Source organism: Hirundo rustica, chromosome 16 (genome assembly GCF_015227805.2).
Source record: "Hirundo rustica isolate bHirRus1 chromosome 16, bHirRus1.pri.v3, whole genome shotgun sequence".
In the NCBI taxonomy this organism is placed as follows: Eukaryota; Metazoa; Chordata; class Aves; order Passeriformes; family Hirundinidae; genus Hirundo; species Hirundo rustica.
Genome location: NC_053465.1, coordinates 14,535,473 through 14,551,482, shown reverse-complemented (window position 1 = coordinate 14,551,482; position 16,010 = coordinate 14,535,473). Strand labels below are relative to the sequence as shown.

Below are 16,010 nucleotides of genomic sequence, written 5' to 3'. Positions count from 1 at the left end.
TCCCTTTGCAGGTACCTGGCGCAGGCAGGCGAGGCTGCAGGTTTTATCCCTGGCTCACCACGGGCAGTCCCACTGGCTGGAGGGCTTGCAGAAGGTTGAGAGTTCTGTGTGAGCGTTGTGGGCTGGAGCAGCCAGTGCATCCCACAAGCTCTGTGGTTTGGGAGAGGGGAGGGAGCCCTTTTAGTAACAGGGGCATGAGCTGCTTTGCCTCCCACCTCCTGGTGGTGTTTTCCCCCGAATCCTGGATAAAAACTTGGCATTCAATTTGAGACTATAAATGAAACAGAACAACTTTAGGTTGAGGAAACACACCACACCATTAAGGCCCACCCTGACCACCTTGGCTTTGCCCTAGAATGGGGTCGTGCAATTATAAGTGCCCTCTGTTAGCCTCCACAGCTTTCTGGGAGGTTTTGAACATTTTTTTCTCTTGACCTTCTATTTTACAGTAGTTAGACACATGGAGCAAGACTTCATGCTCCAGCTGATGCTGAAGGACTGTATGAAATGTAATTTATAGACGATTCCTCTGTGAATAAAATCCCCTCATTTTATAGTGTATTCTGGAAATACGAAATCATTACAATCATCACCAAAAAAAAAAAAAAAAAAAAAAAAAAAAAAAAAAAAAAAAAAAAAAAAAGCCAGTTCAGAGACAGTGCCAAGGCATAGTTCTAGGGATAAAAGGTGTTCTGGGGAGGCAGGGGCTGCTTGGATTGGGTTATCAGAGGTTCAGAGATGGGCATCATCTACCAAAATCTGGAAATCATCATCTTTACTTCTTCCTCACTCCAAAATACGCAGAAGCAACAAATCTTCTTGCTTAGGCGGACATGTAAAAAGTTGTGTAGAATGGGCAGTTGAATGGAAACTTATGTTTCTGTTTCGTTTAAAAAAGTGGAAGTAAGAAAAAGGACATAAACTCTGTGAATTTAAAAGTAACCCTGTTGCAAGGCAGGGCATCACGTTAGGAGCCACTGAAGACATGGAGTCTAATAACAAATACAGATCTTTTTCCAACTCTCTCAGGATTTAAAAAGCCTTTAAGAGGAGTCACAGAGTAAATATGGTGAGGTCAAGAGAGGGCTCGTGGAAGCTGAGCATTGGCAGAACAGCTCAGTCAAATAGACACTCTACCCAGAGCCATCTTTTGATGCCAGAAGCATCAGAAGGTTGCCTTTGAAGGATGTGGTAAAGACATTTTTGAGCAAAGTAGCATAAGCCACCTGTTTTGAGGGTCTTTACTCTGGCATTGTAAAGGAACACTGTGAGATTAGGGAATTGCTAATAAGTAGTGTTGGGGCCATCACCCATTAGGGCCATGGAAGGGGAGAAGGGAATAAATGTGAAACTAAAGGTCAATAGATTCACTTAGATATTGAGTAAATAGTTAGGAACTATAATAAACACTTTGTTTCTGAAAATACTACGCTGGTGAATAGTGTACATGACTTTTGCAAAGCAGAGTTGGTCCTTGCAATCTCTTGGGGATTTTAAAGATAACTCGTTCACAGGGCTGAAGTTGGGCTGGGCTGGTGCAAGGCTCATGGGCTCCCAACCAGCAGCTGAGGAAGTTTCTCACCGAATGCTTGTAAACACATGAAGCATTGTCCTGATGGAAGGTCTTCCTGTGAATTTGTGAATGATTAAATGCAAGGAAGCTAAATACAGGGAAAATGTTGCTGCTTTCACAGCACAAATTGGGGAAGGAAGGTGCTGACTCTTGCAGTCATCTGAGATGCTGAAATGGAGATGGAGGTTGAAAAGTTGGGGAAAGTCTCAAGATGTGCCTGGTAAAGTATGGGAGAGGCAGCCATGCACGTGTCGTCACTGGGGGCTGTCCCTGCTCCTGGAGGAGGCTGTAAAGCACTGGCAGAGTTTGGCGTCTGCCCGCAGGTTGTCCCGGGGTGCATTCTGTGGTGCGTAAAGGGAAAAGGAGCAGGGCAGAAACTGTCCTACTACTCTGTGGTACCTCTGATACTACATGCTTCCTGCTGCCACCCTATAGCCAGTGGGGTTGGAAGTAATGCTTAGCAGGATAAGGCAGGTGGCCTGAGAGCTGGCCCACCTGCGAGGAGGGGGTGACTTATCACCTATGCCTTAGCTGGGCCGAAAGAGCTCTGCAGGGGGAGGATGGCAAAACTGAATTGTACAGAGCATGTGACGAGGAGACCGCCTCACACCCTGAAAAGTAGAAGTCACTTAGGAGGGCAGCAGGATTTAACCAAAATTAGTGGTTTTCCCAGTACAAGTTTGTATACTGAATGCCCCCAGGTGCTTTGGCACTCAGGGTTACAGGTGGGTTCATTGTGGTGTGGGTGGAGCCTGTTGCTGGACCAGCCTGGGCTGATGGGGTACAGAGATACTGTCTGCCCTGCCCCATTCCTGCTCCCTCAGAGTCAGCGTTGCCTGGAGCTGCTCCTGGCTGGTCCAGATCAGCCCAGAGCCACCTGCCTTGCCCTGCTGCAGCATGTCCCAGGGCTATGATTTGCCAGCTGTAGGCTCCTGCGGCTACATGTGTTTCTCCCCTGTGAAGGGTAGTCTGAGTATGCTGGTGTGTCAGTGCTGGCCATGGCTGCAGACACAGTGGCCAGTAGCCCAGTCACAGCAGTGAGCAGCCTGCATGTTAGCTCATGGGCACCTGTGTCTTAGGCCGCTCACGGTGAGGTTGCTGCTAGCAGCAGGGTTCCTTGCAGCGAATGCTGCGTCCTCATCAATGTGGCACTGGCCCTTCAGGCTCTCACCCTTTGGAAGCAGGGGCGATTTCCCTTGCGGCACAGGGGCAGCTGCCAATGTTCTGGCAACAGCTGCATAGGGACAGGGAGCTCCTGCCTGCCACGAGGAGCTAGCCGGGTTGCTGCAGGCAAAGCAGCCAAGGGTGCTTTGGAGCCATGCAGGAGCACTAGCTGGCATTGCTGTCTTAGGCTTTTCCTGTTGAAAAGAAGCCAGGATAAACTGAACCTCATCAAGGGGTAGTAGAAAAAACCCATTCCCTGGCTCATGGCAGTGTGCCAGGCTCTCACTGCAGACTGTACTTGGCAGCACAGTCCTACATGCATGGCCAGAGCTTGCTGTGGGCTTCAGGAGCATAACATGAAATGTTTTTCCCTCAAGATAGACCAAGCAGCTTTGGGAGTATGGTTTCTGGGCTGGCAGCACCTGGTGGGAAGCAGCCTGATCTCCCTGCCTCTCTATCCACGTGCTGCCTGTGCGAGCCCTGGCTGCGTGCCTGGGTCCCGCAGGCTGGCATTTGATGGCCAGTTCATGGAAGGGCCTGCTCCAGAGTCTTCTGGTTGCTCCAGCTGGAGGCAATCACTGCTGACTGGGACCGGCACTGCTCCTGGGACGCGGCAGGCTGTGACACCTGATGCCCCCAGGGATCCCAGGCCAAGGTGCTGACACTGAGTGTTAGGGAAAAAGACTTCCAGCTCTTCAGGGTGATAGACAGTGAGATTCCCTGGGAGAGTGCCCTCTGGGACAAGGGTGTGGAACAGAGCTGGCAGATCTTTAAGGAATGTGGGTTGGCTGTCAATCCCTATATCGATCCAGACTGAGGCAGGAACAGATCAATAGCAGCCCTGATCAGAAGGATTTGGGGGTGCTAGTGGGTGAGAGGCTGTACACGCCCAGACGTGTGCACTGGCACCCAGAAACCAACCATGTCCTGGGCTGCATCAAAAGAATCGTGCGTAGCAGGTCAAGGGAGGGGATTCTGCCCCTCTACTCCCCTCAGGTGAGGCCCCACCTGCAGTGCTGCATCCAGCTCTGGAGTCCTCAGCACCAGACAGACCCAGACCTGGCGGAGCCAGTCCAGAGGAGGCCACCAAGTTGAGCAGAGTGATGGAGCGCCTCTCTTAGGAGGAAAGGCTGAGAGAATTGGGTTTGTTCAGCCTGGGAAAGAGGAGGCTTAGGGGTGCAGCCTTCCAGTTCCTAAAGGGGGCTTACCTAACAGAGTGATAGTGAAATTGTCTGGATAGAAACTTTATAACACAGTTTTGAGTATTAGAAGCAGACATTTTTTATTGCAGCATGCTGGTCACTTGGGGGGATCCTTCCTCTGTTCCAGTGAGATGAGTGTCGGTTGAACAGGGATTTTATCAGACACTGATTGCATACTCATTAACTATCTCCATTTCCTTGGCTTTATTTTACATAGTTGCATGTCTTATCAGAAGTCCTTACGTGGTTCTTTGGGGTCCATCTTCAACTTCTGCTGTCCGTTTTAGATGGCTATTCCTTGACCCTCGCTTTTGAGTAAACACAGTATTGTTTTTTTGTGTAGCTTCTGCTTTGTCAGCTTTGCAGAGCTGAGCTGGCATCATGCTTGTGTTTTGCATGACTTCTGTTTGCCTAAGTTACATCCTTATATAAGGTTGTGCTGTTGTGTTCTGCTGTCCTTGACAAGAGTAAATGTTATTCTGTTCTACTGTCCTTATCAAGTGAGTAAAATGCTGTTCTGTTCTACTGTCCCTATCTGGGGTACTACCTAAAGGGGACCTACAACAAAGATGGAGAAGGACTTTTTACAAAAGCATATGGTGACAGGACAAGGATGAGTGGATTCAAACTGAAAGAGAGTAGATTTAGAGTAGATATTAGGAGGAAATACAGATATATAGATATATATCTAATATTAGATATTAGGAGGAAGTTCTTTGCCATGAAGGTGACAAGGCACTGGAAGAGGTTGCTCAGAGCCCTATCCAACCCTGACTTGAAAAGCCCCAGGGATGGGGTAGTCACAGCTTTTCACTAGTCTAGTGAAAGTCGTCCCTGTACACAGCTGGGTGTTGGAAGCAGATAATGTGTAAGGTCCCTTCCAACCCAGGCCACTCTATGATTCTAATTTGTTACAGCTGATCCCCATCTTTTGAGAGCTGAGGAATGCACAGGCTGGGACTGATCCTGTTGCACAGCCAGTGGTCTCAGAAGCAGCATCGATAGTGCTGATTTTCTCCCGGTCCTGAATAGGTTCCTTTTAATTCCTTAGGTGCCCTCTGATGGCTGATCCTTGTGGCAGGATGGCCGCTCCCCTATCCCAGGCTGCTGGTGCAGATAGCAGCAGGGGCCAGGGCTGGAGGTGACTGCATGCGGGCAGGGATGCTGATGCACCCTGCTTCACCTATGCCAGCTAAGCCTGCAGCCCCACTCATGGGTGGCTGCAGGGACATCAGGAGCCTTTCCACTTGTAGTCTGTTTCATTTAATGCTTCCATCTAATCCAAATCAGAAGTCTGAGTGTTAAAGAGCACCCTGTGCTGTGATCGTGACACGCAAAGCAGTCACACAAGACGAGAGATTTTCGCAGGACAGAGATTTCTCCGATGGAGCTCAAGCTGAGTCAGGGCGGAGGAGAGAGCCTCCTTGTTTATTTCTTACTTCTTATACATTTGTGGGTCTGGCCGAAGATTGGCTTCTGGGGTTTTTCACCCTTCAGCCAAGTGGCTAGACCAACTGTCAGTTACAATTGTTATCAGGTTAGAAATATGCAAACAAAGGACGGAGAATGAAAAACAAAGGATTTGTTTATGTTACATCTGTGAGAAAAAGGTAGAAACTGCTCCTAATATTGTGCAGTAGCTAAAAGGTCTGACTCCATTTTATGAAAATTCAAAAGGCTTTAAAAAACTCAGAAAAACCAGGGTAACACTGTGCCTAGACAACCCTGGATGGGCTCCAGCCCTCAGCCTGTAAGATGTAAAGATTTGCATTGTCTCCCACAGCTTGAGGTGTCTTGAGGGACTGGGTGGTGCCCAGGCTCTGCAGAGCCAGGGCATTGCTGCCAGAGGCACTGGCACCTCCACCTCAGCACCAGGGAAGGCACTTGTGAAGGGAGCAACACCCCTGGCCCGGGGCAGCCATGGGTGTGAGGTGGCAGGGCAAACACTGCCTGTTCCCACAAGCACAGGAGATGGTGCTGGCACTTCCTGGGCCACACACCAGCTGCCCTACAGCTTCCCTATGAGGAGCTGACACCTCTAGGCTGGTAGGAAGGGCCTGTGTCTTGTCTTATGGCACAGCCACCAGCCCCCAGTTGCAGGACCAACTTTCCAGCCCATTGTGGTGCTGGGCTTGGTCTGGTGCTGCCCTTTCAGCTCCCTAGCAATGAGCAAGCCCAGCTGTGGCCACTATTTCCCTCTGATCATGGCTGAGCCATGGGTTGGAAGGAGCTGGAGTGCTGGGGATGGGAATTGTCTGGGAGAGCTGAAACAGAACCTGACACATTCCTCTCCCCAGGTGTCTGCACTTAGGGCACAGAGCCGTGCTTCTGCCTGCTCCTTTGTGCATCCCTTGCTCGCTCTTACTCTGGTAGCTGCTGCAAAGGATGTTTCTGGTTCCCACTGAGAATTGTCACCCCCAGCTCCCTTTCTTGGGCTGTCCCCTGGCAGTCCTGGCAGCCTGGGCTGCTCTGCTGGAGTGAAGATTGCTGCACATTGAGCCTGGGCCCTCACCACAGGCGCTCCTACTGCTGCTTGAGAATAGTGCCCTTGAGTGCTGCTGTCTGGTCATGCCTGCTGAGGCCAAGCACACCTAGGAGGCAGCTCAATTCTTTTCAGTGTTCCGTGCTGGAAAGTTCACAGGAAAAAAAGTGCTGAAGCAGGAAGAGCAGCTCTTCTTCTCTCCTGGCCTGGAGGGAGCCCTGGCACCCCAGCAGCTCCAGTGAGCAGTGAACCCTTCTCTTCTGCCTCAAGCTCTGCCCCAGATGGACCTGGGAACCCACTTTTTGTTTCTGTAGGCTGCAAAGCGTCCCTAATTCCCTCTCCTCACCCTACTGGGACAATCTCTGATTCCAGGCAACAGACAGGAAGTGGTCTGGATGCACAAGTTGCTCTTGTCTTAGCCAAGTGGAGTGTGGAGTGTTTGATCCAAGGCAGAACAATGTTTGGGGCACACACTGGGGCCACCACCTCTGCTGGGGACCTGCATGGGGTAGGGGGGAGCCAAAAGGCCTCTGTCTGTCAGCCTTTGTTGGGCAGAGAAGGGGCTTCATCATGTTGAGCTGCATCTGCTCGTGATGGCTGTTAGGCTTAGGCCCCGAATGCTGAGGCGTGCTGCCATGCTGCACTGTGTGGTTGGAGCCTCGGAGGGCTGTGATTCCCTCAGGACACCTGCTGTTTACAACGGTGGCATTTGCTTCACCTGTCGCTTTGCGTTCTCTCCGCAGCCGCCAAGCCTAAAAGCACTGAGCCTCTCCCCAATGTCGTCTGCCTGGGAGTGCAAGACACGGGACACCTTTGCCAGCGGTGAAGAGCAGGACGAGGTGACCCACCACGTGACAGTGACAGCCACAAACACAGGTGACCAGTGCCAGTGCTCGAAGGAGGAGCCCAACGGGGCTCCTCAGAAGTGGACAAACACCCAGAACGGCATGCAGGACAGTGGGGGTACGGGGGTGAAGAAGAAACGGAAGAAAAAGGATCTGGGAGAGCAGGAAGGGGGAGATAAAGCAGCTGTGGAGGTGAAACCAAAGAGGAGGAGAGAGCCTAAAGAACCAAAAGAGCCTAAAAAGGTGAAGGAGTCTAAGAAGCCGAAGGAACCCAAGCAGAGGGAGGTGGCTAAGAAGCCCCGGAAACCTCGGGAACCCAAAGCCCCAAAGGAGCCTAAAGACAAGAAGAGTGGCTCTGAGTCAGCCCCCAGATCAAGACCCAAGAAGATCAGGTGGGTGATGGTGTGGCCCTGTCCCTGTGGACCGGGCTGTGGGCTTGCAGGAGCTGCATCTGGGAGAGAGCAGCGCTGGGTGTGCAGAACACTTGGTCTGAAGGCTGGATGTGCTGGTTGGGATGCCAGGATGAGCTCTCTGGCCGTGCAGAGATGGGACAGGCGGGTGCTCTTTCGGGGATGAGGCTCTGCGAGACTCCAGATCCATAAGAGGACTGGAGAGTCTTGGCCTCTCCTTGGTCTGGTTTTTGTGCCAAGTGTCCTGGGGCAAAAGGGACTTCAGGGAGGTGTCCCACCAGGACAGTGAGGTGCTGCGTGGCAGAGGGCCTGTTATACATGATTTGGGGCCTGGGCAGAGGGTATGTGAGTGTGAAAAACCCGGCCCTGGACTGTGTGCAAATGAGGGTCTGTGCACACGCAGGGCCAGCAGCCTGCCTCCTCTTGGCTCGTGTTTGGGAGGATGGTGGAGCTCATCCCATCTCCTCTCCCTCTCCTGGAAGATTTGTTCCTCCTGGCAGCTGTGGAGCTGTGCTGGCAGTCAAAGCCAGCAGTGGGGGGAGGCCTGAGGACTCCCTTGTACTGCAGAGGCCAGCGCCGCTGCCTCTGGTAATTCCTCAGCCTTTTAATTAACAGGCTGGTTGGCCAGAAGCTCTGATTTCTTTTTAATGGAGAATGTGTGCAGGGAGCGGAGCAGGTCTCAAGAGCGCCAATGTCATTTGGTCTTCCACAGCCCTGCTCCTTCAGAGCTCGCTGACAGCTGGATCCTGGCCTTTAGTGCCACTGGCACGGGCTCGTCGTGTACGAGAGAAGGTTTGGGTTGCTCAGCAGGATGAGAGCTGGGTGCCATGTCCCCAGCGGATCCCTGAGCGGTCACTTTTGTTCTTCCCTGAACCTGGGGTTCTGCAGATGCTCGTCATGGGTTGGTGAGCCAGAGCAGGTGGGAATGGGCGGATCAAGCGGACAGTGCTGGGAGGATGAGGGAAGGGCTCCTCCAGGCCCCAAGGAGGGCTGCAGCGCAGGGATAGAGGTGGAGAGCGAAGGAGAGGGGCTGCAGACAAGGAAGAGAGGGATAAAGCCCATGCAGATGCAGCATTGGTTCCCAAGAAAGGTCCTGGGATGAGGAATGCAGCTGTCCGATTTTCATGATGACGCTTCTGCTCCACCAGTAAGGATCTGCCATACAGGCAGTTCACAGAGATCTGCCCCTGCAGCAGAACCTGAGGGACCAGACCAAAGCACAGGGACCCAGCGGAAGAGCAGGCCACGGAGGCTTGTGCTTCTGGAGACATTCATGGCTCCTGTAGGTCCTTTGGCTGACAGCAGTGCCTTCAGAGGGTGTTGAGTGTTATATCCAGGGCAGCCCATGACTGTGCAACCTGTTGTGAGTAGTTGGTGGACAGATCACACTGCCAGAGGTGGGGGGTCATGGCTGGGTAACCCCAGCTGCAGATTTGGAAACCCTGGCTCTCCTACCTGGGCAGAGCAGGTTCTGGGCATACCACAGGCAGCTGAAAAGCAACCAGCTTGCTGTGCTGAGTACCAGCAGAGCCCTGGTGAAGAGGCCACTTCATGCAAACTTAACAATGTAATATAACCCTGCAACATGTCATGCAACCAGAGTAAACTGTGTGTGGGAGTCTGGAAGTTCCACAAAGCTCTATGCATTCCTGATGCTCTATCCCAATATGGCCTGAGCCTGTGGTGCTCCCTCCCATGCATCTGCACCTTCCAGGAGGACCTAGTTCCAGCTCTGCTGCTTGGAAAGTCCAGCCCATGGGTCCTCCTTATAACTTCCCAGCCTCTGTAGCTCCTCTTTGAGCCTTTTCTCAAACTTGCTTTGGACTCTGGGTCAGCCACCAGCAACCCCCCTGTGTGAGGGATGGCCATGGGTGTGTCAGAGTGGAAGCTCTGCAGGGAGCAGGGCTGTGTATCCCCCTGTGCCCCATGGCCACGTGGAGCTGGGGAGGTGTCTGGAGGACGCCGGCAGCACAGCGAGGGGAGAGGCAAGGAGCAGGCTTAAGTTAGTTTATACTCTGTGCGGATGGAATGATTGCTGGGAGTCCTCTAAGTGGCAGATAATGGTGGCATAATTTCTTCTAAATTATTTCTAATCACAGTCAATGACTAACTCATGAATGAAGCAGTTGTTAATTGTGACTTACAAATCAGTATCTTGGGAGTTATTGCTCGGTGGAAGCACTGCTCACAGAGCATTTTCAGGGCCTCTAATTTAGGCCTACACGCATGACCAGGGCATTTTTGTCCTGAACAGCAGATTTTTACTTTTATTTTTTGCTAGTCACAGGCAAGCAGATATTTTTCTCATTAAATGGAGCTAGAACCTTGGCATCACTTTGAAACTAATGGTTCCTCTGCCACTATGCAGATCTGGGATGTGGAGGGAACAAACGGTGGGGCTGGAAGTGAGAAAGGAGGCATTGCTCGGCCCTGGGACGAGCACCAGCTCTTTGGAGCCATTCCCTTAACAGTGTTCCTTGCAGAGGGTGAGGACAGGCTGGCATGCTGGGAGCAGTTGTTTTCTAGCCGTGGTGCTTCCTGGTCCCTTTTCCTTGTGCAGGCAGGGATGGAAGTGGCCCTTACGTTGAGAACGTGCTGTGGGACTGGGCTTGTCTTTCCATGTTTTTCAGGAAGGTGGTGGGATTCATGGGAGCAGAGCCCAAATCCCCTCTGTGACCCGAGCATGGGGGACAGTGGCGGTGGGACAGAGCTCAGGGCCCTTGGATCTGGCAGTGACTGCTGTGATGGGCCATTGCGCCTGTGGGAGTCAGGTGTGCATCCGCCCGTGGCTGTGGCAGTCACGGGGCTTAACTCCCTCCAGCTGGAGCCTCACACCAGTCTGCTCAGCTGCCTCGGGACGGGGCTCAGTGCTGTGACTCAGGAACACAGATCATGAACTGGAGCAGCTTGTGCTCAGTGTAAAGGTTTACTGGGGTCTGGCAGGGCTCTGTGGCACATGCAGGAGGTGACCAACAGTGTGGCCAGTGCTCCTCAAACTGGGCTTGAAGGTTTGTTTCCAGGGTGCCAGGACATGGGTTGCCTCTGGAGCTGCTGAACTGTATTTCTGACTTTGGTCAGCACAGGATGTGTTTGGGAGTGCTGTGATCAGAGCAGGCACCTTGCTGCCCTAGCATGCTGAGGTTGGTGGTGGGGAGATCCTCTTTGTGCCTGTGCTAGACGCTGTGAGCTGAACCCCAGCCCCTGTGGGGTTGTTCCCCTGGCTGGTGAGAGCACCCAGCCTCCACACCAGGCAGGGCAGATGGACGCTTTCATCTCTGTTCTGGAACTGGATGGAGAAACACTTGGTGTGCTAAATGAGCATCAGCAACTGGAGATCCCCAGTGCTGGGGGAGGTCCCAGGAGCCTTTAGCTGCCTCTGGGTAGAGGCAGTGTGTGGGTGCCTGCTGCCTCTCTCCTGGGATCCCCAGGACATGATCTAACTGTTGGTCTGCCTTGGCAGCAAAGACACCCCTGTGGAGAAGAAGAAGAAAGGGAAGAGGAAAAATGAGATATCAGTGACCAGTTTGGATTTGGATCAGGATATCCTGAGCCCATCTGTACAAAGCCCAGAGGAGTCTGTGGAGTCAGCTGACAGCCAGGTATGTCCAAAACCCTCAGCTGGCTGCCGGTGGGTGAAATCCTGGCTGTCTCTCAGTGGGACCATAACAAAGGGCTCTGGGCACAGGAATCAGAGAGCATGTTCAGCAGTGTAGTCAGCTTCTATCAGTCTGAAGCCAGCTGTTGGCTCAGGGTTGGGCGCTCACTGCTGCCCTGGGCCCTGCATGTTTCAGCCTTGGGTGTCCCTCTCCACCACAGCTCAGGGCAGCTCCCTTTCCTGGCACAGCACAGGGGGCACATGTTGGCCCCGCAGCCTGGGGGGCTGCACGCCCTGCTTCTCTACAGGGCTCCTCTGCCTCACTTCTTGGGAACTGATGGGACTCCGTGGGTCATGATGGAAATCTCAGCACCTCAGGGAGTGCATGTTCTTCCTAACCACCTCCATTCTGCTGGGGGAGGGGAGGGGGAAGGAATTCTAAGGAATTCTGGCAGCCCTGGGGCTTTCTCTCTGCTGTTTGTCTGCCCGTGCCTCCGGGCACTGCCTTTTTTCATCCTATAAACAGAAACGACGCTCAGGAAGGCAGGTGAAGAGGAGAAAGTACAACGAGGACCTGGATTTCAAGGTCGTGGATGATGATGGAGAGACAATTGCCGTGCTGGGAGCTGGACGAACCTCTGCGCTCTCTGCCTCTACTCTGGCGTGGCAGGCAGAGGTAGTGCTGGGCGTGGGACTGTGGGGTGTGGGGAATCTGCAGGGTATCCCAAAATGTTAGTGCTGAGGCTTGAGGAGGTGGTGAATGCCAGTTTAAGGATGGGGTGAGAGAGTGCCTGTCTGGGAGGCTTCAGGCTGGCTTTTAAGGAACTGTGAGATGGACAAGAGATGTGCTGGTGCATCTGTCCCCCTCTTGCTTGGAGATTAAGGCCTCTGGAATGTGTCACGCAGCTGGACGTGTCCTACCCACTGCCCGTGCCACCTTTGCCTTTACTTTTAGTAGCTCCTGTCCTTGATAACTCTATTATTTTGTCCCTGCCAGCTGAGGGCTTTGTAGATGCCAGGTCATAATTTTCTGCCCACATTGCTGCTCTCCATCAGTTTCCATCTCCAGTGCCTCAGAGTGTAGCAATGCCAGCCTGACCCTTGCCAGCTGAGCTGATCTGCTGGGAAGCATGGCAAGGATCTGGGCAGCATGGCAGGGACCACCCGGTGCCACTGCGATTTGGGCTTTGCTGTCCTTCTGCCACTGGTTCAGTGCTGGCTCCTGGTGGGTGCTGGCTGCTCCTTCCTGCCCGTCTGTGACTGTGTGTTGGATCCTGCAACTCATTCCCTCTCTCTGGTCACTAACAAAGCTGCCAGATATTAATTACGGTCACTAACTGTTTTCACGGTGTTTCTGTTACCCTCTCTAGTCCCCTCTTCCCAAGGTTTTGGTGGGTATTAGCTCTGTTGATAAGCCCTGACTTGATGGTCCATGCCTGGCCTGGGGCTGCCACACCCCCACAGGACATGCTGCCGGTGCTGCTTCAGCTCTGCCTGAGGCTGTGTCCCAGCTGGGCTCCTGGCAGGCATCTCTCCAAGTGAGATTTTCAGAGCAGGAGGTATGAGCTGCCTTTGGCATGTGTCCATGCTCCCACCTTGTTCTCCTCTCAGTCATAAACTTCCGCCACAGTTTGTCCTTCTCCAGATGGATCGTTAGAGCTGATGTCCAAAGCAGCGAGGACAGGTGGTTTTCAGGTTCTGAGGCCTGGCCCATCTGCCCAGCTGGGCCTGCCTGTGGCTGCTCCCAGGAGCTGACAGGCAGGGCAGGATGTGAGTACTGTGACCTCAGGGCTGCTCTCTCCATAGCCTGGACTTGGCAGCTTTCCTTCTGTATCCTGGATGTGAACCTAAACAGCTCTTTGGGCAGTGCAGGGCTGCTCCAGCAGCCTTCAGGCAGCCAGCAATGAGCCCCAGAGCAGTGGAAGCCGATGTAAGGGCTGTGGATCAGCATGGGAGCTCCCAGCACCAGGGCACTGGACTGCTGTGATGGCCATGTTCACACAAAGCCTCCGTGCAGTGGTCGAGCAGAGCCCAGCAGTGCCAGGTTGGATGCCTGGGCACGGGGGAACAGGCACTGCACAGTGACTGTGGCAGGAGCACTGCTGCAAGCTGCCTTCAGCTGTCTTAACCCAGTGTAGGGCAGAGTTCCCCAGCTAGGGCAGAAATCCTGCTCTGAGCCTCAGATGGCAGCTGAGGGGCCCAGGCAGACTTGTTCCCTGCTCGTTGTGTTGTGGTGCTGGGTCCAACGTCCTGCCCTGCACTCAGTGACAGTGCCAAGGCAGCAATCACTTCTAGGCTGGGGATGGAAGGGTTGCTGTGGCCCTGGGCATGGTCTTGGCTTTCCCAGACACTTTCAGATGAGTGGTGTGGGATGGCCTGTCTGTCTGTCCTTCCCTAGGCTGCCCCATGCCTTTCTCTGAGACTTTCTAGTCTGCAAAGTGACACCTCAGGGCTGCTTTGCCTTGGTCTATACTCTTTATCCGTTGGAAGGGAATGAACAGAGTCCTTTTGCTTTCTGCTCTGCACTTTGCTCCTTTCTGCTGTACTATCTTCCATCCAAAGCAGAACAGACATTTCTAATGCTCTAGCAGGCTCCACGTCTTTGGCGTCTGTCATCTCCTGTGACTCTTCCTGTGTGTGTCTCCTCTGTAGCACAGACAGGCACAAGCCTGGCTGTCTTGTCCCTTGGCATTTGGTGGGGCACTCTTGTCCCTTGGCATTTGGCACAGGCGCAGCCAGGAGAGCTTCCACATCCCCAGAGCTGGCAGCAGGACAGCATTAGGGCCACTTGCAGCAGAGCCTGTGCTCAGCGAGAGGGTCTATGCTGGGAGTCCCTGGGTGCCAGCAGATCTGTGGGTGAGTCTCTGGGGACAGAGCAGAAGTCTGCAGAGGGAAGCAGGCAGCACTTCGAGCCTTCCAGGAAGAGCTGCATGGAGAGTGGTGGGGTGAGGTGCTGTTGTCCTTGTCCTGTGGCCATGGGCAGATGACAGTGTGTGGGTGACATGTGGCAGGGCCTGACAGATGGGCTGCCTCCTCTCCTGAGGTCCTTGGAGCCATACAGCACTATGGGGCTGTATAACTGCTAAGGCATGACTAGAATGTGGCATGAAGAGTGCCTTGGAGCAGGAATGTGCACATTTTGGCATATTCCCTTCCTTGAGTCCATGGGCAAAGGTGCCCAAGCGTCCTCCTCTTTTCTGAGAGACTTTCCACCCTCTCTGGCTGCCCTGGTGTAGCTGGAAGGACCCACACAGCAAACCAAACAGTGCTGTGGCCTGGCTGACCTGAAGAGGACAGGCAGAGGGTGAGTGTAGGTGGCAGCACCTACACCCTTGCACCCAGCGAGGGTTCTCCAATCACAGCTCTCCCAGCTCCCAGTGCCAGCTCTGTCTGCCTGGCTGGGGGACTGGGAGAGAAGCAAGCAACCGTTCTGTGCTGGAGGAGTGCCAGGGGCACATGATGAGCTAGAAAAACAGAGCTCTCTTCTCCTGTCCCTAGGAGCCTCCTGAGGATGATGCCAATATCATTGAGAAGATCCTTGCCTCCAGGATGGTGCAGAAGGAGGTGAGTGGCAAAGATGTCGGGGGAGGGGGGGGGGTGGAAGTCCCTGAGCAGAGGAGGGATGCGAGATCTGGCTGCTCTGTGCAGCAGGGACAAGACATGTAGCAGCAGTTGGTGCTCTTGCTCCTCTGGTGGGGTGCTGGGATATGCCCACACTGGAACCTTTCTGAGCTGTGGATCAGTGTGGTGCATCTCTTATCCTAGGCACCAGAAAGTCTCTGGAGGGGAGTCAGGCCTGGGCTGATGCCCAGAAGGTGATGGAGTCCCCCATGCTCGAGGGTGGTCTCACATCATGTTCCCCAGGGCTACTGGGTCTCCAGAGCAACAGCACGAGTGCCTGGCTGTCCTCACTATCCCTGGGGCACAGTCCCTGGAGCCTATGGCCAGGCACAGCCTCTGACTGGCATTGACTCTCCTTCCCTTGATTTCAGGCTCATCCTGGAGGCCTGGCATTTGAGACAGAGGAGTTCTACGTCAAGTACAGGAACTTGTACGTGCAGTGTTGTAGTGCTTTTTTCTTGTGGGCCCTGTTTATTCCTGCGCCCTGTGCAGGAGCAAGGACTGTGCACTCCCACCTCCACCCCATCCCTAGCTGTAGCCCCAGCATCCCTGTTTTCCTGCTCTTGTCCTCCTGAGTCAGCTGTGGTGGTGGGAAGCAGGGAAGCTGCTGCAGCTTCGGTGCTTGTTCTTGGCCTGGTCCTGGGGCATGGCTTTCCCCAATTTCCCATGCAGGGGTGGTATAGCCATGGGCATGGGCTGGGCATTCTCTGCATTGCTGGGAGATCCATGCTGTTCTGTGTGGTGGATGGGTTTGGGACCAGAGGCCTCTTGGTCACATGCTGTTGATTTTTTTCCCCCTTCAGCTCTTACCTCCACTGTAAATGGGCAACACTGGAGGAGCTGGAGAAAGACCCCAGGATCTCGCAGAAGATAAAGCGCTTCCGGAACAAGCAGGCTCAGATGAAACATATTTTTACAGAGGTGAGAGTGGAGCATAGTGAGCAGTGGTGCCTGAACCCAGTGTTGTGCAGGAGCAGGCCAGGAGCTGCCCCTGACACCTTGCTGCTGAGACCAGTCCATCTCCGTGGCCCAAGGCACCAGGGCTGGAGCTGAGGGTCCATGACTGTGCCCTGGATGCCTCTAGTGTCACTGGTGGAATTATGAGCAGGGTGACAAGC

At 53.6% G+C, this 16,010-nt stretch overlaps 1 protein-coding gene across 10 annotated transcripts in view; it reads left to right on the top strand.

Annotated features, from left to right (window-relative positions):
* The window catches only part of CHD6 (chromodomain helicase DNA binding protein 6), a 91,685-nt gene that overhangs the window by 40,621 nt on the left and 35,054 nt on the right, over positions 1-16,010 (top strand). For all 10 annotated transcript variants that reach the window (XM_058422677.1, XM_058422675.1, XM_058422676.1 and 7 more), the window contains 6 exons: positions 7,165-7,658; positions 11,137-11,275; positions 11,798-11,947; positions 14,770-14,835; positions 15,264-15,322; positions 15,696-15,813. In XM_058422677.1, the coding sequence (XP_058278660.1) occupies positions 7,198-7,658; positions 11,137-11,275; positions 11,798-11,947; positions 14,770-14,835; positions 15,264-15,322; positions 15,696-15,813 (993 nt within the window). In that variant the 5' untranslated portion in view covers positions 7,165-7,197. The remainder of the gene's footprint in view (positions 1-7,164; positions 7,659-11,136; positions 11,276-11,797; positions 11,948-14,769; positions 14,836-15,263; positions 15,323-15,695; positions 15,814-16,010) is intronic.